The 27,720-nt window shown below is 47.2% G+C and overlaps 11 protein-coding genes across 11 annotated transcripts; 7 read left to right on the forward strand and 4 right to left on the reverse strand.

Moving 5' to 3' along the window:
- Positions 1-1,313: 1,313 nt before the first annotated feature.
- Positions 1,314-4,148, forward strand: N7466_011418 (Ent-kaurene synthase; the record flags this gene model as incomplete). The annotated part of the gene is made up of 1 exon (XM_057170807.1): positions 1,314-4,148. One exon carries the CDS (start codon positions 1,314-1,316, stop codon positions 4,146-4,148), a length of 2,835 nt encoding a protein of 944 aa, XP_057015528.1.
- A 757-nt stretch (positions 4,149-4,905) lies between these two features.
- On the forward strand, positions 4,906-6,688 carry N7466_011419 (cytochrome P450; the record flags this gene model as incomplete). Its single annotated transcript, XM_057170808.1, has 4 exons — positions 4,906-5,160; positions 5,227-5,512; positions 5,579-5,713; positions 5,769-6,688. 4 exons carry the CDS (start codon positions 4,906-4,908, stop codon positions 6,686-6,688), a joined length of 1,596 nt encoding a protein of 531 aa, XP_057015529.1.
- Positions 6,689-7,130: 442 nt separating this feature from the next.
- N7466_011420 (uncharacterized protein) lies at positions 7,131-7,892 on the forward strand (the record flags this gene model as incomplete). The annotated part of the gene is made up of 1 exon (XM_057170809.1): positions 7,131-7,892. The coding sequence occupies one exon, from the start codon at positions 7,131-7,133 to the stop codon at positions 7,890-7,892; it is 762 nt and encodes a 253-aa protein (XP_057015530.1).
- A 564-nt stretch (positions 7,893-8,456) lies between these two features.
- N7466_011421 (cytochrome P450) lies at positions 8,457-9,979 on the forward strand (the record flags this gene model as incomplete). Its single annotated transcript, XM_057170810.1, has 2 exons — positions 8,457-8,495; positions 8,555-9,979. The coding sequence occupies 2 exons, from the start codon at positions 8,457-8,459 to the stop codon at positions 9,977-9,979; spliced, it is 1,464 nt and encodes a 487-aa protein (XP_057015531.1).
- Positions 9,980-11,543: 1,564 nt separating this feature from the next.
- N7466_011422 (uncharacterized protein) lies at positions 11,544-11,955 on the forward strand (the record flags this gene model as incomplete). The annotated part of the gene is made up of 2 exons (XM_057170811.1): positions 11,544-11,752; positions 11,808-11,955. 2 exons carry the CDS (start codon positions 11,544-11,546, stop codon positions 11,953-11,955), a joined length of 357 nt encoding a protein of 118 aa, XP_057015532.1.
- Positions 11,956-12,225: 270 nt separating this feature from the next.
- On the reverse strand, positions 12,226-13,420 carry N7466_011423 (CorA family magnesium transporter; the record flags this gene model as incomplete). Its single annotated transcript, XM_057170812.1, has 2 exons — positions 12,226-13,315; positions 13,395-13,420. 2 exons carry the CDS (start codon positions 13,418-13,420, stop codon positions 12,226-12,228), a joined length of 1,116 nt encoding a protein of 371 aa, XP_057015533.1.
- Positions 13,421-15,115: 1,695 nt separating this feature from the next.
- N7466_011424 (GNAT family N-acetyltransferase) lies at positions 15,116-15,733 on the reverse strand (the record flags this gene model as incomplete). Its single annotated transcript, XM_057170813.1, has 1 exon — positions 15,116-15,733. The coding sequence occupies one exon, from the start codon at positions 15,731-15,733 to the stop codon at positions 15,116-15,118; it is 618 nt and encodes a 205-aa protein (XP_057015534.1).
- Positions 15,734-18,997: 3,264 nt separating this feature from the next.
- Positions 18,998-19,639, reverse strand: N7466_011425 (uncharacterized protein; the record flags this gene model as incomplete). The annotated part of the gene is made up of 1 exon (XM_057170814.1): positions 18,998-19,639. The coding sequence occupies one exon, from the start codon at positions 19,637-19,639 to the stop codon at positions 18,998-19,000; it is 642 nt and encodes a 213-aa protein (XP_057015535.1).
- Positions 19,640-20,944: 1,305 nt separating this feature from the next.
- N7466_011426 (CocE/NonD family hydrolase) lies at positions 20,945-22,612 on the forward strand (the record flags this gene model as incomplete). Its single annotated transcript, XM_057170815.1, has 1 exon — positions 20,945-22,612. The coding sequence occupies one exon, from the start codon at positions 20,945-20,947 to the stop codon at positions 22,610-22,612; it is 1,668 nt and encodes a 555-aa protein (XP_057015536.1).
- Positions 22,613-23,531: 919 nt separating this feature from the next.
- Positions 23,532-24,943, reverse strand: N7466_011427 (uncharacterized protein; the record flags this gene model as incomplete). Its single annotated transcript, XM_057170816.1, has 3 exons — positions 23,532-24,016; positions 24,149-24,365; positions 24,434-24,943. 3 exons carry the CDS (start codon positions 24,941-24,943, stop codon positions 23,532-23,534), a joined length of 1,212 nt encoding a protein of 403 aa, XP_057015537.1.
- Positions 24,944-25,880: 937 nt separating this feature from the next.
- On the forward strand, positions 25,881-27,690 carry N7466_011428 (putative GABA permease; the record flags this gene model as incomplete). Its single annotated transcript, XM_057170817.1, has 5 exons — positions 25,881-26,000; positions 26,055-26,239; positions 26,293-26,372; positions 26,441-26,821; positions 26,900-27,690. The coding sequence occupies 5 exons, from the start codon at positions 25,881-25,883 to the stop codon at positions 27,688-27,690; spliced, it is 1,557 nt and encodes a 518-aa protein (XP_057015538.1).
- Positions 27,691-27,720: the final 30 nt, after the last annotated feature.

The raw sequence follows: 27,720 nt of genomic DNA on the forward strand, positions 1-27,720 counted from the left end.
GGTCTGCTCCAATAGTTTACTCTGTGATCACCAAACCCGGATTCCTTCTTTTTTTTGGCTATCATCAAGAGTCTGGTGGTACGACCCCGCACGTGGAGTGCAAGATCAGTTGAACCCCCTCCCAATCACAACAGCGCAGAGAGAGAGGGGTATGTCTTGACTAGTGCTTATTATCATGCTTGAGAGTCAACCCAAGTTCTAGACACCAGAGAATATTATGGACGTATCACCTGGAGGTGCCGAAGCCACTCCGGAGTTCCAAGTTGGGGGCGGACTTTGATACTCCTGTTGCCCAATAAGAAGGTTAAGAATAGAGAAATAGTAAGAAATAGTGGAACAAGTGGGGGCCAATTCTGAGTGTACAAACACATTAAAAGTTACTAAACTCGTTTAAACTAAGTTGGACTGATGCACCAATGATGATCACTCTCTACGCTCCCTAATATCTATGGCCCGTCCCTGATCGGCCGAAATCCATCAAAAATAGTCTTAATCCAAACGCCACAAACCCTGGTGGCTCACCCGCTTTCTACCCTTTACCACCCCGTTTTATGGCCCCAACCTTGGAAGCTTGCTCATAGATTATACTTCGTACACAAGAAACAAGATGCAGGACCGGTTTCTCAGTCCAAATGAGGATAAACCTCCGCCTCTCCATCCTACGTATGGGCTACCGGGTCCCAGAATCAAACCATGTCTGTCTGCAGAGAAAGAGTTAAATGGCGACTAGTGCTTATTTGCACGCTTATCACGTCATTAGCGATGTAACCTATCAATCACCCTTGGTCAGCCTAACGTCTTTCCGTAATCTGCTGCAGGGTTCATGCAGTGGAGATAACACATGGGCGCCTACTCACCACGCACTTTGAAATTACTTCCACAGCACCACCTTGGCCAAGTATAGACTAGGCACAAGTTTATGACCGGAGTAATTAGATTATGCCAGACATGTCGCGTATCCTTTCCGTCAAGCAATCGTGTCAAGAAATAGTGGATCACCGCTGACACCACGGGCTTCATGCGCCGCCGTCTGTTTGTCAAAGTCACTAGTTGATACGGAGCAATCTATCATACCATCCAAATACATTCCGAGTATGACGTTCAGCTATCATCGCCCATTGTGGACTAAAGCCTTTTTCCGGAACAAGGAGGACTCCAAGCGGCAAGAGTATTACGATCTGTGCCCAGGATGCCATGACCTCTTTGCCGGGTCAATTGCATCGCATCGACTTAGCTCATCACACAGAGTTTGATCGACATTCTACCTTGCACAAAGGTCTCACTTGAATCTCTCCAAGTCATTTCTCAAACCAATGGCTCCTGACAAACGAAGAAAGCTGGGGGCAGAAGCCCCTGACCTTGTTAAAAGAGCTCATCAGGTGGTGGCCAACATCTCTGAGGGTTGCCAAGCCGAAAATGGGTTTGGAGGATTCAGCATCTCCCTGTATGACACCGCATGGCTATCAATGGTCAGCAAAGTGGATGCTGCGGGTGTTCCTCAATGGGCGTTTCCTCGGTCTTTCAAGTATATGCTTCGCGAGCAGCATGATGATGGGTCCTGGGGAACAAATGCATCGCCTGTGGATGGAATCCTAAACACCATGGCGGGATTGTTGTCATTGTTGGTGCACCACGATATACAAGGCTTGGAAGACGATAATGAGTTCGATCATGAGCCCATCAACTACGAGTCCAGAATCACTCGAGCAACTGCAGCGCTCTCGAAATCGCTCAAGGATTGGGATGTTGACTCGGCTCTGCACGTGGGCTTTGAAGTTCTGGTCCCCAGTCTACTTTATCAATTGGCACAACGAGGCGTTGATCTGGACTTTCCGGGGAAAGCAGCACTGATGAAACTTCACAAGCGGAAGCTGTCCAAATTCAGGCCAGAAATGGTGACATCGAAGCATCAAACAACTCTGCTTCATTCCCTAGAAGGGCTGATTGGAAAGGTAGATTTTGATCAGTTATCCCACCACTGTACGGAGTATGGGGGAATGTTGGGTTCCCCGGCTTCTACGGCGGCCTATCTCATCCACTCAACCAAATGGGATGATGCAGCGGAGAAGTACCTCAAAAATGTTATTCGGAGCTATGGGGATTGTGGAGGAGTTCCTAGCGGATTCCCGACACCAGTCTTCGAGACATCGTGGACAATTTCAACTCTACTTGCAAGTGGATATGACATCGATGATTTTGCTTCCGTGGACATCGAGACTATCGGAACATATCTGAAGCAGCTTCTTGAAAAGCAGAAGGGTCTACTTGGATTTGCGCCCGGTTTTCTGCCAGATGCAGATGACACAGCCCGATCCCTTATTGCGCTCACAAATCTTGGTATTAAGGAAGACCCTTCAGCTTTGGTGAAAGGCTTCGAGGCTGTAGACCACTTTCAAACCTACAAGCTCGAACGTGATCCGAGTTTCAGCGCAAATGCAAACATTTTGATTGCCCTCCTGACATGTGGCAATCCTGCAGAGTATGGGCCTCAGATCGAAAAGTCTGTGAAATTCCTGCTTTCGGGTTGGGAGGACGAAGGTCTGCGGGACAAATGGAACTTGGCATCCGAATACACCGAAATGCTTTTAAGCAGCGCATTGGTTCGCCTCCTTGAAGTTTGGAGCGAAGGGCTTTTAGAGACTTTCCCAACCGAGCTCATCAGATATCGGGTGCCGATTATACTCTGTCAGCTTTTTTCCAGGACTTTGAACCGACAATCTGAGAATGGTTCCTGGAGTAGCTCCTTGGAAAGGACTGCATACAGCGTACTTTTGCTTGCATATATGCTCCGTCTCCCGTGGTTGCAATCTCTTCGCGAACTTGCTGAAGCTTCCCTGCTAAAAGGAAGAGAATATCTCACAGTTCACTCAAATGATTGGGCAGAAGGGGACTTTATCTGGATTGAAAAGGTCACGTACAAGTTACCTGCACTTTCCGAGACATACTGCCTTGCAGCAATGAAGGCCCCAACGGGAGAGAAAACATGGACCCCGGAAGTCATGCGGATTTTCGATATGCCAGGCAAGAAGCTTTTAAAAATGTCCAAGTTCTTCGGTCGTTTGCCCTTATTCCAAACGATGCCAGAAAAGACTATGGTTTTGGCTGTTGCAGAGGCTCATCTTTACTCGGGGCTGTTGAGAACCGTCAGACTCGACATTTTCCCCCGAGACGAGATGGCCATGACAGAAGATAAATACCTTGATTACATTCCAATCGCCTGGACGAGTGTTAACTCTGGATTGAAGTATCCTCTTTCCGGCAGGATAATGTGGGATATGATGGTTATATCGATGCTCAACTATCAAGCCGACGAATACATGGAATCGGTAGTCGCCAAGCTCCCAGATTCGAGCTTGGCTGAGCTCAAAGCCACCATTCGAGCCGAATGCCTGAACGGATTCTCAAACACCGAAAACTCGATTGCTAAATGGGACCGGGAACCACAATCTCCAGAATCAGAGGACAGCCGGGGCCAATCGCACATCATGTCGCTGCAAGAGGTCAATGAGGTGATCCGGAAATATATAAGACATATCCGGAACCACCGCTGCATCACGAGCATCGAGGAAAGCGCACAGAAACAGGTTGCTGCTGAAATACACAAATTCCTCCTCGCGCACATGTCCCATAACGCCGACAATTCTCGAATGAGAGCCCAAGACACGGATGCAAATGGAAATGTCACCAGTCAATCATATTTCGATTGGGTTCGGACAACGGGCGCCCATGACACCAGCTGTCCCTATTCATTCTCATTCTTCTCTTGCCTCATCAGTAAAGGCGGATCATTTGGGTTTTCCTCTATCAAGCAAAAGTTCTTTGCCCGGGCCCTGGGCTTGCACCTGGCCACTATGTGTCGGCAGTACAATGATTACGGGTCTCAGCGTCGGGACGCGGCAGAAAAGAATTTAAACAGCCTCGATTTCAGCGAGTTCAATGGGGACGTGCTGGGAAACTCAAACGATAGCAAGCAGGATCTGATTGATATTGCGGGGTTTGAACGGGAATGTATGCAGGTGTGTCTTACGCGCCTTTCAGCTGAAGTGAGCACGGCGACAGCGGCGCAGATCCAGGCTTTTGTGGATGTGACGGATTTATTTGGACAGATCTACATTGCTCAGGACATTGCTAGTCGGATGCAGAACTAGAGGATTGTAATGTTTTATGGAGGGCTTCTTCAAACTTCATTGTAGCGGGCTGGGGAATTGTTAATTTCATCAATTGATCATGACGTTATTTGCTATAGTTTTAGATTTCAATGGAAACTTGGAAACAGGTCTAGGAAACTTTCTGGTATTTTTAGCATCAACTTTGTAAACTATATTTATGCACGTCCAAGAGATAGCACTAATGTACTGTGCGTGCATATACTACTCTAAAGTAGTTGGATAGAAGCTGCAAGCCACCTGGGCGGCCCTGGAGCCCAAAAGAGAAGCGCTTAGGTGAAGATGTCACTAGTAGGGTCTATGAGCTGGGCCCATCTCAGCGGTGTCGTAGAAGAAGCACATCTCGCTTTCCTGCACATGCCTATGGCCCCTGGCCCCCAACCCCTCACTCGGGTCCGGTGTCAGTGAGATAGGACACGGCACCCTTGGGGTAAACATCCATACTGCAACTACCAATCATTGATCATTGATCAAGTTCTCCAGTGCTAATCATGACATATTGGGGTAAGCCCATCCAACATAGCCCAAGTGGAACACTTTGAAAGATACGCATTTTCAGCCACGTATTTAACATACATGCACCTATACCGGACCCACAACAAAGTGTCCGTCCTGCTAGTGAGTACTACCAAGTTTGGGGGTAGGGCAGTTCCTCAGGTCCTCATAAGATCAATTGTTGTTCCCTTCTTCCTCTTGGCCTTTCATTCGAGCTTCCAAACAAAATTGACTGCACGGAGACATGGCCGCCAACATTACCGAGTCATGGGCTCTTCCCCATGGGTCCCTCTCCACAGCCGATGATAGATCAATTCCATGGCTCTTGACGGCTCCGGCTCTCATCATCGGGAGCTACTTCCTCTCCTTCGCCTGGTCTCATGTCTTTGGTTACAAAGTCCCCGTGTTTGGCGTGAACACACTCTGGGAGCCCATCATGGTGTCAAACTATAGGTTCTTCCGGCGTGCGGAAGAAGTCTTGGCTGAGGGGTATCGTGCAGTAAGTGATATTTTAGACATTATGTGACCTGGATTTGAGACTTGAAACTAATCGCGGGGGTGACAGTGCACGGACAAGATTTTTCAGTTTCGCCGCGCTGACACGGATATGCTCGTGTTGCCTCCCAAGTATGTTGACGACATTCGCAAGTTGCCGAATCATGTTGCTAGCCCGACGGTTGCACATGTTCACAACTTGATGGGCTCGTCGACAAATATGCACATTATCCTGCGCAGCAATTTGCACTTTCGTACATTGCAGCTTAAACTTACTCCCAACCTGAATGCTCTCACGAGGCCCATGCAGGATGAGGTCAACTTTGCCATTGAGCAGGAACTTACGAAGTCAGAGGGTGAGTATCTCCGTTATTTTTAATTTCTTACCATGACAAAGTAACTGAATACTAACATAAAATCAGACGAGTGGGTGACAATCAAGCCTTACCACACAGTACTGGATTTTGTCGCGCGTGTCAGTGCAAGAATCTTCCTTGGCAAACCACTCTGCCGCAATCCAGAATGGCTAGAGGTCTCAACCCAATTCACAGAAAATGGTAAGACATATCGCAAAGACCTCCAAAATGCAATTGAATGCTCACAATAAAACAGTCTTCGTTTCCCTCGTCTTCCTTCGACTATTCCCCATGTGGACCCACGGAATCCTCAACTGGCTCATGCCCTCTTCCTACAGAGGCACAGCCTACGTCCGAAAAGCAAAGAAGCTCCTCGTTCCCGAGATCCTGCGAAGAAGAGAGCAAGAAGCGCAAGGAATCGAAGAAAAAGAAGAAAACAAACTCAACCTCCTATCATGGATGATGGAAATCGCCACCCCAGAAGAAAGCGACCCCTCATCCCTCGCCCACCTCGAAGTCGTCATGTCCCTCGCCTCAATCCACACATCGCAAATGAACGCAGTCCACGTCCTCTACGACCTCCTCGCCCACCCCGAATTCCTCGAGCCCATCCGCTCCGAGATCCGCTCCGTGATCGCCGAAATGGGCCCCTGGATGTCCTGGGAGAAGCCCGCATTCTCCAAGCTCCGCAAACTGGACTCCTTCATGCGTGAATCCCAGCGCTTCAACCCGCCAACCCTTCTCTCCATGCACCGCGTAATCCTCGAGGAGACAGTATTATCGGATGGGACCGTTTTGCCCAAGGGCGCCCATGTCAGCATGGCAGTCAACGCTATCCAGAACGACCCCGACGTGACCCCCGAGCCGGAGGTGTTTGATGGGCTCCGGTACTACAAGCTGCGCCAGCGAGAGGGCGAGTCTCATCTTCATCAGTTCTCGACGACGCAGGACCGCATTCTGAACTTTGGACATGGTGCTAATGCGTGCCCGGGTCGCTTCTTTGCTAGTCTTGAGATCAAGGTTATTCTTGTGAGGCTGTTGATGGATTATGAATTTAAGTTCAAGCATGGTAATGAGCGGCCTGAGAATCTGCGTGCTCATGAGTTTATCTTCCCTAATCCGGATGCGGAGATTTTGATGCGTCGGCGTCCGGCTTCTGAGCGGCTTGAACTGTGAGATGATAGCGAGTAAATTTAGGAGATACAGGGGTATCAAGTTGGCAGGCGTCGTTTCACGGGATGAGCAGCTGCTACTATACACGCTTTCAGCTGTGGGTACACTGTCAATGTTTATACTAGAATGATAGGCGCGGGTTTGGTCCTTTGTATTGGGACACTGCATAGTACCTAAGTCATTCAAGGAAGAGAATCAGATCAGATCTTGAATACGACATTCGAAATGAACCATCTCTTAAATTTAAACCTTAGCACCTTGGAACAGGAAAGAATTTGACGCGTAGCTCGGACAAGAACCTGACTAAAGGGGGTGGCTGGGATTGAAATTGCGTGGAATTGGGCCTCTGCTCACCGTTCTTCAAAATACCCAACAGCGACAAGATTCGCGGTGGTTAGACTAAATTTCCCCCTAGCCTGATCAATAACACCGAACCACCATCGAGATGGAGTTTCACTCCATGTCAGAGCAATGGGAGCTCGGAGGCAGCCCAAAGTTCCTCAACACTCATGTCATTCTCCGTGATGCATCCAACTACTATTCAGCCCAGGTCCCCGAGCGCATCACACATCCAGTGGATATGCCCAGTATATCCAACCACCCCAGCCTCAAGAAGATCCTCCCAGAGCACATCTTCCCCAAGACGGAAAGCGATTTTACCATATGTCCTAATCCCGAGAATCCGAGCGTTTTCACAAAACGCCCCCGACTCACCGGCTATGATGGTTCAGCATGCCTCAGCCTTTGGGTACTTCGAGAAGCGCAAATCTGCGAATTGCTATTCGATACTACGCATGAGAACGTCGCTCGTTATCTTGGTTGTACCGTAGAGAACGGTCGCATTACCGGACTCTGCTTCGAAAGATATGAAGAGACGCTTGAAGATCGCATTGCAGATGGTCGCTGGGTTGATAGAGAAAATTGTCTCCGACAAATCGAGGCTGGTTTAGAGCACCTTCATAGCTTTGGTGTTGTCCACAACGATATGCGATTGGATAATGTGATGTTCAAGGATCGCCATGAGGATGTTCCGGTCATCATTGACTTTGATTCTTGCGCCATGGAGGGTTGTCCCCTTCCAGATAAGCGGCGTCTACTCCCTGATGGTTATTGCACTGCGGAATTTCGAAATGATCGTTTCGGGCTGGATAAGCTCCGGGAAGAACTTGGGATGGGAGGCCATTGTAATGATTTTATTGATCAGTGATTGAAGTAGTGGTTCAGGGAAGTAGGAAGAAAAATAATAATTTGAATGCTAATATAGAATAACAGATTAAAGGAAGCCGGACTGATAGATATGATCCAACTTATCGAACATAGCAATTACCAAGCAAAGGGGGCCAATTAAGTGGTTTCGGTGCTCTGCGACAGTCTAATGTTTTATTCATGTAAATCTTTACAATCTAGTAGTTAGTTAGGTTACAATCCTTTAACTAAGCAGATCAAATAACTCCACATGAGCCCACTTTTGTTGACACCTGTAAAGGCCGTGGCATTACTGTACGGGCCGCCCCGAATTCTGTGTGGAGACATCCTTCCCGACGCGTGGGGTTAAAAGTAGAACAAAGAATTTAAGAAAGCAATTGCAGCCTGACCTGCTCAACCTTGACTCAAGCTTGTTCCAGCTTACTCTCCTCTTCTAGCTAGTTTAATCTTCCGTCCATTCCTGAAGTCAATTCTCCGCAGCTCCTGAGCTCGTTGAACGCCGCATCTGACCCTCCAACTCCAATCTCACTTACCTCCACCAGCCCACGGCCCCACGCCAAACATCATGGCGATCGTCGCTATCCTCATCCTCCTACCAACTCTGGTAATGCAAACAACATCTATTTAACCCAAATCTACCCCACAGTCACTGATACCCCCCAGTACCTCACCGGTCAAATAATCAACAATCTATGGCTTCACCCACTCTCAAAGTACCCAGGCCCGCTCCTATGGCGCGCATTTCGATTTCCCTTCCTCAAGTCAATGATGGGGGGTACTCTCCCGCATCGAATCAAAGAATTCCATGAAAAATACGGCGACATCGTCCGCGTCGCGCCCGACGAGCTATCCATCATCGACCCCGCCGCCTGGCGCGACATCTACACCAAAGGCCGGGAATTCGTCCGCCCACACCAATACAAGGACCAGCCGCCGGGCAAGACAGCCGCCAATCTGATCGCATGCTCTGAATCCGAACACGCGCGCCTGCGCAAAATTCTCGCGCCCGGATTCTCCGACAAATACGCCATGGACCAAGAGCCTTTTATCCAGCACTACGTGGATAAGTTATTCGGGAAGCTGGACGATCATCTCTACAAGGACAAATCGGCTGCTGTCGACGTTGTCGAATGGATCAATTATCTCGCCTTTGACGTGATCGGCGATCTTACCTGGGGGTCCTCGTTTGGCTGTCTGGAAGGCCTGACGTATCATCCCTGGGTTCAGACAGTGAGCCAGTTCAAGGCTGCTATCGTCGTCGGTGCTCTGAAGTTCTACCCGCCAGTCTACTCATTTCTAATGGCTATCACTCCACCCTCTGCGCTACAGGGCGTCATGGATATGTGGAAGCTGACTGAGCAAAATGTCCGCGACCGGGTCACCAGCGGCGCGAGCAGGCCGGATCTAGTCGGGACAATGCTGGCGTCTGAATCCATGACGCAGGAAGAGATGGAGGTCAACTCTATGATGATCGTGGCCGCCGGCAGTGAATCTGTCACTACGGTTCTGACGGGCGTCATCAACCATCTCCTCCGCAGTCCGGAAAAACTCAACACGCTGGTCGGAGTTCTCCGAGCGACATTCCCATCCTCGGAACAAGATATTACCGGATCAGCCTTGAAATCTGTCCCCTATCTGGACGCAGTCTTGAACGAGGGCATGCGACTCTGTCCTACAATCCCAGATGGCATGCGCCGCCAGGTCCCCTCGGATGGCGCGACTATTGCCGGACGCTTTGTTCCCGGTGGAATGGTGGTCTCGGTTCCCCCATTTGCGGCGTATCGTGCCTCGCGCAATTTCAGTCATGCGGCGGAATTTGCCCCAGAGCGCTGGCTTGATGAGGGTTCTTCAGGCTCTCGGTTCCAAGATGATAGTAAAATTGCGTTTAATCCGTTCTCGTTGGGCGCGCATAATTGCCCCGGTCAGAATCTGGCTTGGTTGGAGTTGAGGATTATCCTTGCGCGGCTGCTGTGGAGGTATGACTTGTCGATACCGCCAGGGATTGAGCTGCCTCGGTGGGAGGAGCAGGGTATCTGGTGGTTCTGGGATAAGCAGCCTACTATGGTGCGCTTTAGTAAGTGCCGGTAGATTATCTATACGGTGTTGATTTAGAATATAGGCTTTCAAATATACGTTGGAAAAATGGACTTGACATTCTTCTTGTTTCAATTGATTGTTTAGCCTCCACACATGCAGCTTTAATAAAAAGGTCTACTAGGCATTATGCCGCCATGAATCCAGCCGAGCTAGGACGTCCAATGCGCTTCAAGTTAGACCATTGTTGACTTCAGTAAACCCCAGTAAACAAACCGGACAACCTTGGAATCTCACGCCAGTTTCCCCCGTTTGTGTCAAGTCCACTAATAACAACTAAGTGATATCCATTGCAGCCCAAGTCCACCAGGTGCAAGGGGAGAGGGAATATCAATCTGACTCGCTTCCAACCCTAGAAGCTTACTTACAAGAATCCCTTAAGTAGTACCCCGCATGAACCACGTCCCGACCCGCCATAAACAAACTGTGAGCATATCAACCGTCGGGTAATTGAGCCAGCATGAATCAGGATTCTATCTGATGTGACTTTAGTGCAGGGCCAAGACGGAGCAATAGTTATAAATGTGCACAGAGTAGCAGTGCATGCTAAGCTCTGTCGCCGTGTTGAAATGTTTGTAAGACTTCTTGGTATCATAGGAAAAGCTTTTCTATACATTGATGTGCAGCTACAGACTTTAAATTACGGAGATTAGCTGCACGTTGTACATAAGCAAGTTTATTTTGATTTTTATCCATCTTCGATCTCTTATTGATCAAAGACGATCCAGCTACATCCATGCGTATCGTTTTTATGTCCAGTTATGTAGCGTTGGGGGCTGTGTATGGCTTGCAGTACCCGCCACCTACTAGCACGGACGTATTGCCTATCTCTTTGAGGTATGGACTGCGATTACTGTATAGGCGGGCTTTTTACCCACGAGCCTACCGTCTAGTGCTGATTGGATAATGAAATGTGGCTGCTTCAAATAATCTAAAATAGATCTCTATAGTGCCCAGGTTATGACAGGGTCAGTAAGCAGTTCACCGACCTTTGGATTCGACATCAAATAATTCTACTGCTATGAAGTAATGAAATAAACATGATAACCACAAGACAGCATAAAGTCCTGGCGGGCAAAATTTGACCAGAATTAGTTATGTCTGCATAACCAGTAGCTAAATATCTTATAGTTCACAAGTTGAACATCTGTTCGAAACCCACTCCCTTATACAGATCTATGATAAGATCTTTTCACCTCAAACCCCCGGAGAATACTCGTCATGAAACTTCAAAGGGGCCACTTCACCTTGGCAGATCTCACCACTTGGGCACTTTGCGGTGTGTATCCATGAATGTTGATTAATTATGCAGTAAGCAAGTAGTGTGCAAAGAGCCACAATCCTACAGTATCACGGTCGCAGCTAGAAGGACTGGAGTAGTAAAGGGGCCGAACCAATATTACTAGTAGATATCCATTGTTCGAAACCCTATAAAGACTGGGAGGGAATAATCTCCTCGTCATTAACGAAAATCATCTGAGGCTCATCTCAAGCAACACCAACAATCAATTCAAATATCCAAGCCTTTCACGCCTTCAATCCATCTCCAACATTGAAAATGCAATTCTCTCATCTCCTTGCTACCGCTGCCCTGGTGGGCTCCGTAACCGCCTTCACAGGCTCAATGGCAGCCTCTGCCTATTCGTACAGCTCTAGTGGTCTTTACGAACAGATCATCACCTTGACCGACTTCACCAGCGGGTCTGTCTACATGGGCTATCTATGGGGAGGATTTAACGAATGCACGTCCACCGAGTGCACTGTTGAGTAAATATTTGAATGTCATATTTCCGTTGCAGCATAACTGACGTTTTAATCTTAGCTTCTCTGAGATAACCGATGGGGATTATTCTTTTGCTGCTCTTATGTGGCGCACTAGTGATGGCTGTCATAACATTGACTTTGAGGGTGCTTTGAGCTCTGAGCATGGGTATTGTTGTGGTTCGCTGCCTTGTGACTTCACTGCTTAGATGAGTGCAAGCGATGTAAAGGAGCGATGTCTGCGACAGTATTCGGGCTTTGCCTTGCTGTTTTAATCATGTGTTTGGATAATGTTTGATGACCACAATAATTAGGATTTCGGAATTGATGACTTTTGGAAACCATTTGTGAATATGATGGGTATTGTCTATTGCATTGATGTTTTAAATGACTGATTTGAGCTGGCATGAAATAAATATAAGTGCTTCGTTGACTTCCAGTGTAGACCACGTAGGCTCAATTCAATGTTGGAATATTTTCTAAAGCCGCATTTTCCTAAACTTTCTGAGCTGCCACATACCAACTCTCGAGATGAGTAGAGTCGCTATAGCGCATCCCGATGCAAGCCATGCAAATGCATAAGGAATTTCTTCCATAAAATTGATCACGTTCATTCCAATGAGACCAGCCACAAAGGTCGAAACAGCAAAGCCTAGCATCCAAATCTCGAGATGAGCCTCGAAAATCATGATCTGATTTCGGCGAACGTCCAGAATCGACTTTATGGCTCTGGCGGTACGGTTGACCTCGGCCACAAGCGCACTAGCAGATTCGGCTATGGCATCTGCATTTTTATAGTACGCTTCTAACAAGTATTCGACTTCTTGGTGATCTTCAACGGCATGTGGTTTCCCCGCCTGTCGATCTGTCAAATACATAGTTGCAAGGTCATCATCATTATTCAGAAGTTCCTGAAGAGCAGAGCGGACCTGGCGGGCCCGCTGCTCAATGGTGATCAGTCGCTTTCCATGCTCCAGCAGATCACGTAGAGCCAAGTGGACGGTATCTTCCTTTTTGGAATCTTCGAGACGCTTCTCAACCTCATCGCTGAGGATTAAATGTTCGGCTTCAAGAATTGCAGTGACAGATGCGAGGGCTGCATCCACAACGCGTAATTCGAAAGGGAGGCCAGGCGTAAGTCCCGAGCCCTGTTCGGTTCTCACTCTACTTTGCAAATTGTGCTCGAACACATCTTGCATTTTCACGCCATCGGTCTCTGAATCAAGAAGGAAGAGAAGCGCTCGGTCGCATTGGATTAAAAGTCGCAGTGTGAAAACACTGACGAATATCGCAGACGGTCGGACCAGGATATGGGGAATGCCTTCGGAGACTAGATCCGCGTTCCTTAAATCGCGAGCATCAATGCCATATTGCTGGGCCACTTGGGCTTTTGTGAGAAGGGTCTCTTTGAAAACCGTGGACCCATCGCCATTGAACAATGCACACTTTAATTCAGTCGAGTCATTCATGCGACTGTGAGATAGCGCAATGGATTGATCAAACACCTGCTGCTTGAAGGAGTTCAGCCGACTGATTTCGTCTGGGAAGTGATTGCCATTTATGTTTAATCTCTGTTTTGTGAAGGAAGCTTCTCTTCGTGGTACCAGCCGAGCTATCCGGGGTTTGCACTCGTTAGGACTGTACGAACAACGGAGTGGTGACCGGGGAGTCCATGCCGGTCGCTTTATCCTCTGCAGAAGGGAGGCTATCCTCGGTATGATCGGCTCATGCATATTGACAGGGGAATCTTGATCAATTAATAGGAAGAGAAAACACGGATACATCCATCATCCATGGATGCAAGTTACACGTGAGCATCACAGGGGCCATATACCATGACGTCATTTTCATATGTCATCACAGATTCACAGTGAAGATCACAGTAAAGATCACAGTAAAGATGAACTCCGAGAAAAAATACCGAAGTAAGGAATCTGTAAAGCCCTTAAGCTATAGATAAGGTCCAAAAATCATTAATGTTTTGCCAGCAATAACAGTATCATCTTTTTGAATTCCTTTTCCCACTACCATTATTCATTAGAATCTGCTGATATTTTCACATAATCACATATCAAGCTCACTTAGTTCACAAGAATTGTTTGAAGTAGAAATAATTAAAGGTGGTGGTTTTATTATCATATGGAGTTTTTTACTAACAACAGGAATGTTAAGCAATGCGCAAGAAAAAGCGATAATTCTTGTTGACCATCCTTTTTTGCGCCATTTTGAATATATTGCTTCATCACCGCCCCAAAAAGAGCTTTGGGAGACTCAATTTTTCAAAGAATACTCTCTAGCCTACTAAATACTACCATATTGAATTTGAAAGAAAAACAAACAATTCTGGTGGAATAAAGCGACAATTAAGTTCTTCGGTTGATAACCACATAGTAATCGAGAGAGGCCCAAGGGGAAATGTTTACCCAGCAATAACTTGATCGTTGTTTTTAACTCCTTTCCACACCACCATTATTAGTTCAAATTAGCGAAAACTTATAAAGAATCAGCAGTTGAGTATATAGAGCTTATATGAATTATTTAAAGAAGAAATAATAAACGATGGTGGTGTTATTGATATATAGAGATTTTTACTAACAAGAGGAATACAAGGCAATGCGCACAAAAAAGCGATAATCAAGTTTGGCCATCCTTTTTTACGCCATTTTGCACGAATTGCTTCATCACCAGCCCCAAAGGCTCCTGAAAAGACCGAATTTCTTACAGAATTATCTTTAGACTACTAGCTACCACCTGGTTGAATTTGAAAGAAGAAAAAAAGACTTTTGGTGGAGTAAAGGAAAAGTCAAGTTCTTTGGCTGAAGACTGGAGATTATATTACAAGAGGCCCGAGGCGAAATGTCTGGCCAGCAATAACTTGATCCTTGTTTTTATTGCCTTTCTACACCACCATTCTTAGTTAAAATCAGTTTATACTTACAAGGAGTCATCAATTAGATATAAAGAGCTCACATGAATTATTTAAAGCAGAAATAATAGACGGTGGTTGTGTTATTGACATATGAAGACTTTTACTAGCAAAAGGAATACAAGGCAATGCGCAAAAAAAGCGATTATCATCTTTGGCCATCCTGTTTTGCGCCATTTTGCACGAATTGCGTCACCACCACCCCAAAAAGAACGTTGAAAAGTTCAAATTCGTACAGTATGCCCTCGAGGTCATTCCAATGAATCCTGTTGAATTTCAATTTCGAGGCTAAATAATCAATAATGGTGGAGTAAATTTACTCTAAAGGTGTGATGCAATTTCAAGGTCGGGAAGAAACACAATAAGCAATGAAAGATAGTGATGGAATAAATGTATTGCAGACATCCTAAGCTATTTACAGTCTCCCAAATCCTAATTCTCCTTCAATCATCCAAGCCATAAACCGTCAAGTCCCGGCTCATACCAGGCAGCACAAAAACAGCACTCTCCTTCCCCCCAAAAACCCTCAACTTCCTTTCTCCCCTCGATTCGAACCCAATCTTCTCCAGCACCCTCGCGCTGTGGGCATCATCACTAGCACAGAACCCGAACGCCGAATCGATCCCGAGTTCTTTCCGCGCATACTCGAGCAACGTAACCGCCGCCTCAGTCGCATATCCCTTCCCGGTTTCCTCGGGCAGAATCGCATAGCCAATATCGGGCGCCAGATACGAATTGGGCGGCTCGCCCTTCATCAGGGAGACTGTGCCAATGGGGGTGCTTTCGGCCAGAGATGCGTCCTCGTGCGGCTTGAGCGAGACTAGGAAGATGCCGTACTTGTTTCGGGCATAGTCGGCGTGGACGCGGTTGCGGAGGAAATTGGAGGCCTTTTCCGGTGTGTCGATGCCGGTGCGACCGGAGGACTTGATGAATTCGTCGGTGTTCCATAGCTTGACGAGGAAGGCGCTGTGCGAGGGGGAGTCCGGGAGGAAGTAGGAGATGTGCAGGCGGGCACTGGGGATCGAGAATGTGGGAGAGGCTGTGAATGGGGACGCAGACATTTTGGCTTGGTTCGCAGAATCGGGTTTATGGTGGCTAAGAGCTGATGTAGATATGATAGCTGATACTGAGTGGGTGGTAGTAGCCTTGAATGCTTTGGAGGAATTGAATAGTGGTTATTCTGGTGAATTGTAAAAAACTGCAGCTAGGATGCGATCTATAAGTACTCGAGTGCTCGAGTGTGGGGTAAATCACTGAACAAGGTACTTTTGGAAGAGGCTAATCCATTTGGATTGTGACTCAGTGATCCTGGTTCCTAGTCTACCATCAGTGCCAAGTGCCATCTAGGACATCGATTGTGTAGTTCTCCAATTGTGTAATCATAATGGAAATGGCGAAGGAGCTTTATCCGGGGCTGGAGACGGACGCCCGACTGCTGATAGCATTTTTAGCCCCAAGTTTGAAATAAAGTCATGACTCACGAAGATCGGGATCTCCGAACTTGGCTGGTCTATGTGGGGAACCTTTCTTTAGTGCCGTATAATGTTAATCTCTATCGACGTTGTTTATCTCATTTATCAATTGATCACACTCGATCATCGGCTAAATCATCCATGGATAGCGGCTCGGCTCGAGCCTCGAGCCATCCTGACAAGTTAGTACTATTTAGATCCTTCCCCGCACCCTAGTATGGTCTTGACGCTTATGACTCACGACTCCATGTACAATTTTCGGAGTCACTGTAGCCATGGCATCGGTTTTTGAGTAAGTGCCCTTGGAGGTAACTCGCGATTGATTGGCGTGAGTGAGTTTGGGTTTGGGAGAGGTTCGTGAGATGAGATGTTTGCCTCTCGGCTTAGACGCCGATCTGCGGCGGGGACTGGACCGTAATGCCAAATGATCATCTTCTCGCATAATAATCCATGAATAGGCAAAACGAGATATGAATCAGGATAAACACAAACGGACATTCGGCTCGTCAACTGGTATAATGCTTGATCATGTGCCATAACATATGTTGTCATTGCATCGTCTTCAATTGCAATTATTTTCTGGAAAAGCACAGCCATGTTTCTCGGCGGTATAGCCTTTTCTCGTTGGACGGAGCACTCATCATCCATCCCCCGATAATATAGGCCTTCCTGTCTCCTTCATTCCGGTCAGCGAGGAATTGGATTCAGGGATGTCTTGGATCAGGGATCTCTTGATTCAGGGATGTCTTGATTCAGGGATATGTTGCGGATGTAAGCCTGGCTCTCCTCCTAGGGTGATTCAATGTTTGTGTGTGAGTTCAACCTCCCATCGCAGCTTTCATTTCAACCTTCCTCTCGTATAATGAGGATGTAGCTCAGTAACCAGGTGAGGCATTTATGGAGGCGCCAATCCAGTGCACGACAGCGGACTCGATACACTGTGTCATCCAAGATCTGTTCTTGAACCTGGGACCGAACAGCTGTATCGATCTCAAACTGTGGTCTCTGCTGAGCGAAAGTTCCCCGGAGGTTAGCAGGGGCAACGACCGATCGTATTCAAACTGTTTATACGCTTTCGAAGGCCTCTGTGCTGAGTCCATCAAGTGGTGAATTGTATCACTTCCACCAGACATTTGTAGGCGTCGTTGATTTTTCCACCTCTCTGAATCGCGGTAGGCGAGAGTAAAGAAATCTTTCTCTGAAAACCTTGTTGCGTTCAACATGTTGCATCTCGAGCGGGGTAGGTGCGCCGAATTGAATTAAATATCGATATAAGGCGAGAGTAGTAGCCACAAGTCCAAAAATAATTTTGGATAGCAGGTGATATGCCGAGTCTGTGATGGCTGTCGGAGGGAGGATCAGAAGCAGGAACCTTCGAAAGGAGGTTTCTTGTGAAAAGAAAGAAATGGTAGGTAAGAATGACAAGAGGAAATGAGCAAAGTCAGAAGTAAATAACCAACAGGTAAAGATGATATGAAGCCAGTGAGATTGAAGGTTAGGAAGAGAATAGTGGGTTAAACTTGGAAGGGAAATAATAGGAGTGAGAGAGATAAACCGGGAGAACAAACCAGAACGGTATCTTGATTCTTGAGAGATAAATAAAATAGTATAGTAAGAGAGGCGACAATTCTTGCCGGGGGTGTAGACTTCCAAGGTCACATATTTACTCTTCTGATTCGACATGGATATTCTCATTGCAGGACGACTTTGCTTCTTTAAGTGCATTCTGGGTGGCTTTATTGTAGAACGCCAAATTCGGCCATTTATATAATTCCGAGTCAGTTCTCACGGTGGGCAGTGGTGGGCAGTACTACGGTAGATATTTTTGTTTTCGCATTGTTGCTTACAAGGTTTTTTTTGACTCTCATCGGAAAAATTCTTCGGGTCTTGGGTAATACTAGGATTGTGAGATTTTGGTCCTTGATACTTTATTAGATTTTGGATATCCAGCATCCATAGTATAGTAACATTGAACAAGTTTGCAGCACGCGACAGGGAAAATCGGCTTGCCCTCCATTTACGAATCTCCACCAAAAGAAGAGAAAGAGGCTGTTTTGCAAAAGAAAAAGGCAGACTAGAGAGCATGTTTCTGATGTTTCTGATTTTTCTGATGTTTCTGATGTTTCTGATGTTTTTGATGTTTTTCATGCTTATAATAGTCCAAGGTTTGACTTCAACTTTTGCCACGCGATTTATCGATAATGACACAGCGCTTTTTGAGATTAGAAGTGCAACGCGCGCTCCCGAATGCCAAGACCGTTCACGATTGGCCGATTTCCCCTCCCCCTAACAAAACTTGCGTGCACCTAGTAAATGTATTACATGCCCACCATAACCCCAAGTAACTATCAAGACCTACTAGTGATTTAACCACCATCATTTTGTGCAACACAGTGATTTCGATTTACTCTCAAATCGTTGATTTTACCTTCTAATAGCCAAATCATGCTCTTCACAAAGTGCTGGCCGATTTGTGGTAATTAATTCAAATTGCTCAATTAAACGCATAAACGGCGCCTTCTTAACTATGCATAGCCCCTATGAATTTCCAGGTTCCTGACCGATGAGATCAAACATTTGAACATTTGAAAACGACGAAGCACCACCAGTATTTGGAATTGTGATTTACAAAATAAATGAAAATAGCCCAGAAAGAACAAAAGGGTGTGACAACAAACATTCATCCCGCGGCAGAGCGATTCGCCTTGCCCCATATTAGATTCTTTTGTCATCGTTGACGAAGGTCATGCATTTGGTATCGTAACCTGGATTTTGCAAGTCAGGACAAGTTCAGCCAAGCTAGCCAGGCAGCGGGATGTCAAGACGTACCCATGTGATTATGAAAAAATCAACTCATTCCAACTCCGGCACATCATCATTGTGGCCTTTATATTTAAAGACGCCACTTCTTCCTCGTCTCGATCCTCCCGCCGATAGTTCAATCTTTTGACCATCGCTTCCAAGTTCCGGTACAACGCGGACGTTATTATCATCGACGCCAAGACTCTCTAACCTTGATCCTCCTGACAATGATTCAAGCTTTGGGCCTTGGCTTCCAAGCTCTGATATGACCGGGATGTCGTTATCAGCCTGTTGATGCTTTCGTCTACGCCTATAGGCGATAAAGGCTATCAACACAAGCACAAGCACGCCTAGTGCAACTCCAACCCCAATGCCGGCGGATGCGCCAGCAGAAAGTCCGCCTGATTTGGGCAAATCGATTTGGATGGGTGACGTTGTCGGCTGAACAAATGCACTACCTGAGGTAGAAGATGTATTTTCGATGGAAGTACCGGCCATAAGACCATTATTGGCGCCTATAGCAGAGGAGTAGCTTGCGGCAGATACATCGGTTTCAAGTGATGTGGATGTGATAGATGAATCATAGGAATAAGGCATTGTCGAAGTAGTAGTAGTATCGCTTTCTCCTGGGATACCCGTATAGCCTGAGTAGTCAGGCAGATCTCCACTTATTGCGGTAGCTCCAGCTGCCATGCTGACGAAAGGCAGCGGCGGAAGTAAGGGGGTTTAGAAAAAGAATATAAAAGCCACCAAGATGTACACGTATATACAAAACTGTTAAGGTGCCGTAGGGAAAAAAAAGAAAGAGAAAAGGGGGAAAGAAAAAACAAAAGACGCAACGTGAAAATGCAGTTGCACTCACTAATGGATAGGGAGACTAGTCCGTGTGCCTACAATGTACTACTTAGACGCCCTTGCATGATACGATGATTTGTGGGCCTGCCTGCCAAAGACTTTTAAAAAAAAGCCCACTATGTAGGGGCCTGAATATTGAGTATCAAATCAGGAATTCCCTAATTTGACACAGATGGATCACTGACCTCGGAATGGCCCAATCATGAAGATGAACAACATGAAGCAGTTCGTATCAGCTCGCGTAAAAAAGGGTCCAAGGGTGAAGTTTGGGGACTATAACGTGCGGGTAAAGCTGGATTCTGGCTAAAGTGGTTTGTCATTGATATCATCCCCGTTGAGGCCGTTCAATTTGATACGTTTTGATATTTAGGTTATAACTTATGGTGTTGTTCAGTTTTACCGGTATCCACATCTCGGCATCCATGATCCGAGTCAGGGCTTGATATAGAGAACCTCAAATTTGAATCATGATTAATGAATGAGAAGACAACAAGAAGGAATTACAGCCTCGTGTGAGCTTCATTTCTGAATATTGGATAAGCTATCAAGAGCAATAATGCAATATGCTCTTTCGGTGATTTCCAGATCTTTAAGATCCTATTTTACAGTACGTGTAGTAAATTTTGCCTATTCCCTTTCAAAATATCTCAGCCTTGAATCATATGTGAATCTCTGGGATTTATAGCTAGATCCTTGATTTCATCCATACATAAAACTTCCAAGGTTTGCCTCCTGTCTCTCTTTTCCATATGTTGCCAATTCTTTCTCGCAGAATATCCCTTGATTAAAAAAGTGACATTCGGCTGCCCGGCTGACTGCGCATCCGGGTGGATCGGCGTGCGGGGCATCAACCGGATATCACAAGCTTATGTGCTCCGTGCGCTCCCAGATTCTTGCTCCAAGTCCCACGTTTTGCCTAGCTCTGGCAATCTACTACCTCCGTTAGTGTTATCGACGCTACATACGGTATACCGAATAGTCACCTCTCATTGCAAGTTGGCCGAAAGGGACCTACACCAGCTACATATATTTGAAGATCTACCTTGTTGGGAACACCACGAATCGCGTCCCAACAGTATTGAATAGACCTACGCACAACTAGCATTTCACCTCCCACTTACAACAATCAAATAGAAGACCACGATGGCAGGAGAGCCCATAAAGCGTGGCTTTGCAGGAGCCACCCTTGATTATATCGGATCACGCTATGTAGGCGCAGGCCCAGAACAATGCAGCTACACAACACAAGCCGTCCAGATTCCCATGTCAGACGGAGTGAAGCTCGCCGCCGACTTCTACGATCCAGAGCTTCCCGCCGGCCAGGAGCCACTGGGCCTGATCATGACCCAATGCTGCTACGGTCGAGGCTCGGGTATCTCCTTTCTCAACTCGCGCGTCTTCGTCGCTCGGGGCTACCGAGCGCTTTTCGTCAGCACACGCGGCACCCACGGCTCTGAGGGTATCTTCCGCCCCGGAGTGCAGGAGAGAAGCGATAGTCAGGATATCGTCAAGTGGATGCGCCAGCAACCCTGGTACCCTGGTACATTTGCGACGATGGGAGCCTCGTACCTGGGCTACAGCCAATGGGCGCTTTTGCAAGATCCGCCTGCGGACTGTGTGGCTGCGGTCATTCCCGTTGGACTTCATGACAGCGGCATGTATACGTGGGGCACGGGGGCTTTCCGTCTGGATCGTGCATCGTGGGGTGATATGATGTCTCGTGGAGATGAGGAGCGCGGGGGCTTTCTTGAGCGTTTGTCGAAGTTACCTGGCCTGAGTTTCTTGGCGACTTCGGAACTAGAGAAGGTGGTTGCGACCTTGCCGCTGGAATCCAATCTGAAGGAATACTTTAAAGAGAGGGCCCCTTGGCTCTTTGAGTACCTGGTGCATCCGGATGTGAATGATGCCTATTGGGAAGAGAGGCGGCAGGTGTCTGCTCTTGAGCGTGTGAATATTCCTATTTTGTTGGTGAGTGGCTGGTATGATCCCTTTGAGAAGCAGACTCTGCAGCAATACAAGCAGCTATTTGAACGGGGTGTCAATGTCAACCTTGTGATCGGTCCTTGGACCCATATGCAAGGGTGCGGATTGCGTTCCATTCCCGAGATCTTGGACTTCTTTGGAGAACACGTCGCCAAGAATGGAAAGTACGGCCGGTCTCGCGCTCGCATATTCGTCACTGGCGCCGAAGAGTGGCGCGAGATGCCTACCTGGCCCCCGAACACCGACTCGAAAACCCTATATCTACAAGACTCCATCGAACTCGACTCGGAGAAACCTGCACAAGATGCAGCCCCGACGTCCTTTGTCTTTGATCCTTTAAATCCAACCCCCAGCTTGGGTGGCAATCAGATGTCTGGTGGACGAGTGGACGACAGCATTTACGACACCAGATCAGATGTTCTGGCCTTTACGACTAAGCCTCTCGTGGAAGACCTGGATGTTCTTGGCGCGCCGTCCGTCCAACTTTCACACTCAAGCGACCCGCCCTTTGCAGATTTGTTCCTGCATCTCAGCGAGGTCGATGGCAATGGCGTTTCTCATAATGTTTGCGAGGTGTACCAGGCACTCGACCCTAAGCGCGATATGTCGCAGCCTCTTCATCTGGATCTAGTGGACTGCGCTCATCAATTCAAAGCGGGTACACAGATTCGACTGGTTGTCGCTGGTGGCTCATTCCCAATGTATGCGCGAAGCTTGGGAACTGAAGAAGATCGTGTGCGCAGTGACAAGATCGTTCCTCAGACGCATACCATTAATGTTGCTGGTGGACTTTCCCAGCTCATTCTCCCTGTTTCTGGTTCTGTTTGATATTCTACGCATCCTTTAGCCAGATTTTGCTCATTTACAGTTGACAACTTGACATACGATTACATTTACGCATGCTTTTATAAGAACAAATTTTACATTACAGATGAACAAATATGATTTAGAATGACCATTCAGAGAGAGAGAAAAAACTGACGATTCAGCCGGAACCTCCGATATTTTGTACAGAAAATCCAATAAGCCTGCGAGGCTGTGCCATGAAGGTAAAAAAACCTTGACAGGTTGTCAACTTGTTAGGCAGCGCGCATTCAATACCAATTTCATCATGTTTGTTTCGTTTGTTCGTGTTTGGTTTGAATCTTTGGAGACACAAATGTTTTGATTAGTACGGTTGGACTTGGACGTAATCAAATCACAATGCAATTTTTGACTGACGAGTCATATTGAAACTTGGTGCCGCAATGTATAGCGACGTCGAGAAGATGACAACCATGATAGCACGTAACGACAATACATAACTCCTAAATTTCTTCTCACCGTAATCATAACAGTGAAAGACGGTTTAATCTCCGGGTTCTACTTTAGCTATTGACTAAAAAAAAAAGAAATTCAGGAAATGTGGCTGAAGTTGACGAGTTACTATTTGTTATCTGGATTTAATGCCACGTCTATTTTTAATTTCCATGAGAATTCCTCACATTTGATTGGTCTTGGCAGATCAAGAGCGCGCGTAACCCAGCAAATCTTCAAAGCTGCGTGTGGAAATCTGGAAAAGCGGTGTGGTATCAAGGAAATCACAGTAAGTACTCAAAACAAATAGCCTCCAAACTACCATACTCTAAAAAATCGAGCCATTTATACTAGTATGATTATCATTTTCAGCTGTTTATTTGGACAAGGCGATCTACCAACGAAAAGCATTCCCCCGACAATGCACCATTTTTGTCGAACATGAGGCCCTTCACTCTGAAACGCGGTCCTCGTGATAATGCTCCTCGATTTCCACCGTCACATCCACCGTTCTCAGCACGGCTGCCTTCCCTTGAAGCTCATGCGTCAAACGACGCGTACTCTCCGCCCCTTCACTCGAGCTAGACTGCCTACCACCCTCGCCATTTTGATTCAAATCCTGGCCCGAGGAAACCTCAGTTATAACCCCGATCTCACTCCCCCACCCATTAAATATTGACCGTCCATTTCTTTTGATCCGTTCTCGCGATTGTGACTGAGATTTCGAATTCGACTGACTTACCCCTGAGGAAGATTGATTGATATATCCGCTGGCCTTGGTCGGCGGGAGCTCAAGCCCGATGCCATCGGGAATCTGGGTGGTGGTCAGGCCTGAGTGAAGGCCGGCAAAGATATGGTAAAGCGTTGGGACGCAAGCGATGGCGACTGTTGTGAGCATCATTGCTTGGCCGACTGCTTCCCAGTTGACTATGTCCCCTGATGAATTTGTCAGATTGGTTCAATAAGGTGTTGGGGGGTTCGAAAGGAATCAGGGTATTACGGACAGGATACGTCCGTTGAGTGGACGAATGAAGGTATGAGGGCAAGGTGAGCAATTCCAAGGCCTACTATGCTGTGGTGGGTCAGTGTTTGACATGATAATTTGGAATTTGGCATAAGTCTTGGGGTTCGTGCTGAGGTACCATAATCGTGATGAAAAGGAGCACAGGATCTTCACCCGCCTGTGTGAGGCCATCTGGACGTTCCGCATCATCATGAACGGCTGGACAACAATAATTATCTCCGTGAGGATGTTGAACACAGCAATCGGGTAAAATAAGGCTCCCTGGTTAGAATCAGATGGGATATTAGTCATTGATGGTCCAGCTTCATGGCATACACTGGCATACTGACCTTTCTAACACATCGCTCCGGAGAGTATAGCCACGCATCGGGCAAATCACACTGGAAGCCTATACTCAGCAACGCAAAAATCGACCACCCAACAACTATCCCAGCGGTGATTAAGCAACTGCGGCGCAGACCCTTGCTTGGTGTCAATTTCCAAACCAGTAGAATTGTCGATATTTTGGAAAACGACAGGACGACGATTAGAAGAAGATGGGCCGTGAAGGCTAACTTGCTCCAGGCTTGGATATCGCCTTCGCTCAACTGGTCCTGATGTCTTCCCAGTCCATGGTAAACCGCCTTCTGTAAAACCACAACTTGAATAATCGCCAGAATCAAAGCGAGCCAAATGGGAGTATTGACCGCTGTCCGTCGCTGCTTGAAATAAATGGCCGAGCCGAACTTCGCGAGGACAAAGATGATGGCAACAATCAAAAGGGACACCGAGGTGAGGGTTATGATAGCCCCGCGATTATCGCTTGACAGGGCCTCAAAGGCATTCGTTTGGTCGGCCATCGCATCATGATCTCGTTTACAACATTGAGACCTTGCCGAGGTGGGTGCCAGTATATACGAAAAACAGTTCTTTTTTCACACCCCTGGTCCTCCATTCTCTCGCTGTTGGGACTTTACAATCCTTGTTGTTTGTTTGAACTCAATCCCTACTAACTGTCCAGGGGCCGCATAAAGGTGCCCAGGTGGCGTCCATTTTGCGTGGCACCATCGCATGCCCATTGGTGCAGGGTACGAATACTATCCTGCCACCGGATAAATCCAACAAGGCCATAGTGTTAGACTAAGTCCGACAGGACCAAGACATTATATTAATTATTAGATTAAAATAATTTCCGGGATTTGCCCCACAACCTCATTAGGCATACGGTCCAGGACAAAGCGGAAATCGTGGGGCCGAGTTTAAAGAGGATCACCCCATTAACCTTACTAAACGCTATTTGCGAACGGCTCTTGAACTGTAAGCTCACAAAGAAAGAAATTCAATAAAGATCTCACTTTTCAATCTATATGTGAATTAATTTTGCCTGCTTCAGACGTGAAGACTGTCGATCCTACAGCAAAATAGATGTTGCATGCATTTCCCCGCTCGCTTCGAGGCCGCGTGGGAAAATCTCCTGATAGCCCGCTCCAGTGCAGCTTTCGGCAGCCCTAAAAAGCACTAGGTTGCACCGGTCTTGCCACTAGAATGTGAATGACAAGGATTCTGCGCCGAAGCGAGCAGAATCATTTCAATGCGGCGCAATACCTCGCGTCCGAGGTATCGACTATTCGTTTCGCATTCATTGCGCAATCAAGATCCCTGTCTAGCCTGTGTTGAAGGGGAAAAAGGAGGCAAATGAAGAGGCCAAAGTACTTCTTGCTATCTTCAGGACGGACGGTCGATTTTTTTTGTCGATTTTTTTTCTTCTGATTCTCCTATCCTTATTCATGTTTCAATATGCAAAATATGCAGGACGAAGTGGAATTAAAGAGCGGAGGAACTGTGCGTTCGGGGCCAGCAGGGAGTGGGCATAATGCCTATGAGAGTGTTACGTTGCGCGAAAAACAGCACATGGAGGTAAAAAATCCTCCATTCTTCAATTGTTAGGGACACATAATAACTGTTCACCAGAGATACCTCAACTTCTTCTCGTCCGTCGCATTCTCCACTTGCTTGCTTGCCACTTGGGAATCCGCTGGCGGCAGCTTGCTCGCAGGCCTGTACAATGGCGGCCCTGCAGCGATTGTTTATGGAATAATCTTGAGTACCGTGGGTAATCTGGCGATCGCGTGCTCGTTAGCCGAATTAGCCTCTCTGTACGTGCACGAAATCGATCTCCATGAACCAATGCTAACCTCAAATTCGACAGACATCCCACGGCAGGTGCTCAATATCACTGGAGCTATTTTCTCGCTCCTCGCGGCCGTCGATTCATAAGCTTCTTCCAGGGTAAGCCCTCACGTGCTCGGTTATCCGCCTCGCTTCTAGACTGATACTCGAATGCTAAACATCATCAGGTTGGGTCACCGTCTTCTCCTGGTCTGCTCTCGTCTGCATTGCACCATATTTCATCGGAACCCAGATCCAGGGCATGGTTGTGCTGGCGTACCCCGAGTATGAGCTTGAGAGGTGGCGTGGTACGCTGCTCATGTGGGCAGTTGCAATCATCCCCATCATCATAAATATATTTGCTCGTCGTGTTCTTGGAGGCATCGAGGTGGCGGCGGGTATCATGCATGTTGTCTTCTTACCCGTCACCATCGCCGTCTTTGTTGTACTTGCCCCTCGAAACCCCGACTCGTTCGTCTGGGATACATTTGTCGGTGGATTGAGTGGCTGGAAGGATTCTGGAGTTGTATTCTCCGTCGGCCTTCTTGGTGTTATCACCCCCCTTGCTGGTACGTCTCTCCATATCGAAGGCCTATTGTCAGAGATGTAGAATGTTTCACAATCTCACAATCTAACCTAATTGACAGGCGTCGATGGCGTAATCCACATGGCCGAAGAAGTGAAAAACGCAAAATTCGTCGTTCCTCGCTCCATGATCTATGGAACTTTGATCAATGGTGTTCTCGCCTTCGGCTACCTGGTCGCCGTCCTCTACTGCATGGGTAACTATACCGAAGCCGTCCTCAGCGCAACAGGCTACCCCATCATCACCATTGCCTATCAAGCAACCGGCTCGATAGCAGCCAGTTGTGTCCTCATGGCTCTGGGCATGCTTCCGGGTTGGATTGCGCTCTTCAACGGGCTTGCCTCCGTTACGCGTCTCACCTGGGCTTTTGCTCGAGACAATGGGCTTCCCTTCTCCGACTTCTTTGCCGTCATTGACCCAGTCTACAAGATTCCTCTCCGTGCACTGTCCCTAGTTGCATCCTGCATGTTTGCTCTCTCGTTCATCCAGATCGGGTCGACGGCTGCGTTCAACGCTATTCTCTCGCTCAGCACGCTCGGCTTGTATATCTCTTATCTTATTCCTCTCGTCCTGCTTGTCATGAAGCGCTTCATGGCACCTCATGATATCCCAAAGGGTACATTCACTCTGGGGAAATTTGGCCTCCCCATGAATCTTCTTGCCATTCTCTTCGCTACTTATTTTTCAATATTCCTCCCTTTCCCTGCAACACTACCGGTTACTGCGGAAAACATGAACTATGCAGGACCTGTGCTTGGATTTATTATGTTGTTTGCCTGTGTTGATTGGCTTGTTCGTGGACGGCACAAGTGGCAGGGACCTACAATGAGACCGTATGATAGGAACGAGTGAAGTGTGGAGCCTTGGAAATGTGAAACTTCA

The sequence above is a fragment of the Penicillium verhagenii genome (genome assembly GCF_028828195.1).
Source record: "Penicillium verhagenii strain IBT 33310 chromosome Unknown utg000013l_segment0_segment0, whole genome shotgun sequence".
Lineage (NCBI taxonomy): Eukaryota > Fungi > Ascomycota > Eurotiomycetes > Eurotiales > Aspergillaceae > Penicillium > Penicillium verhagenii.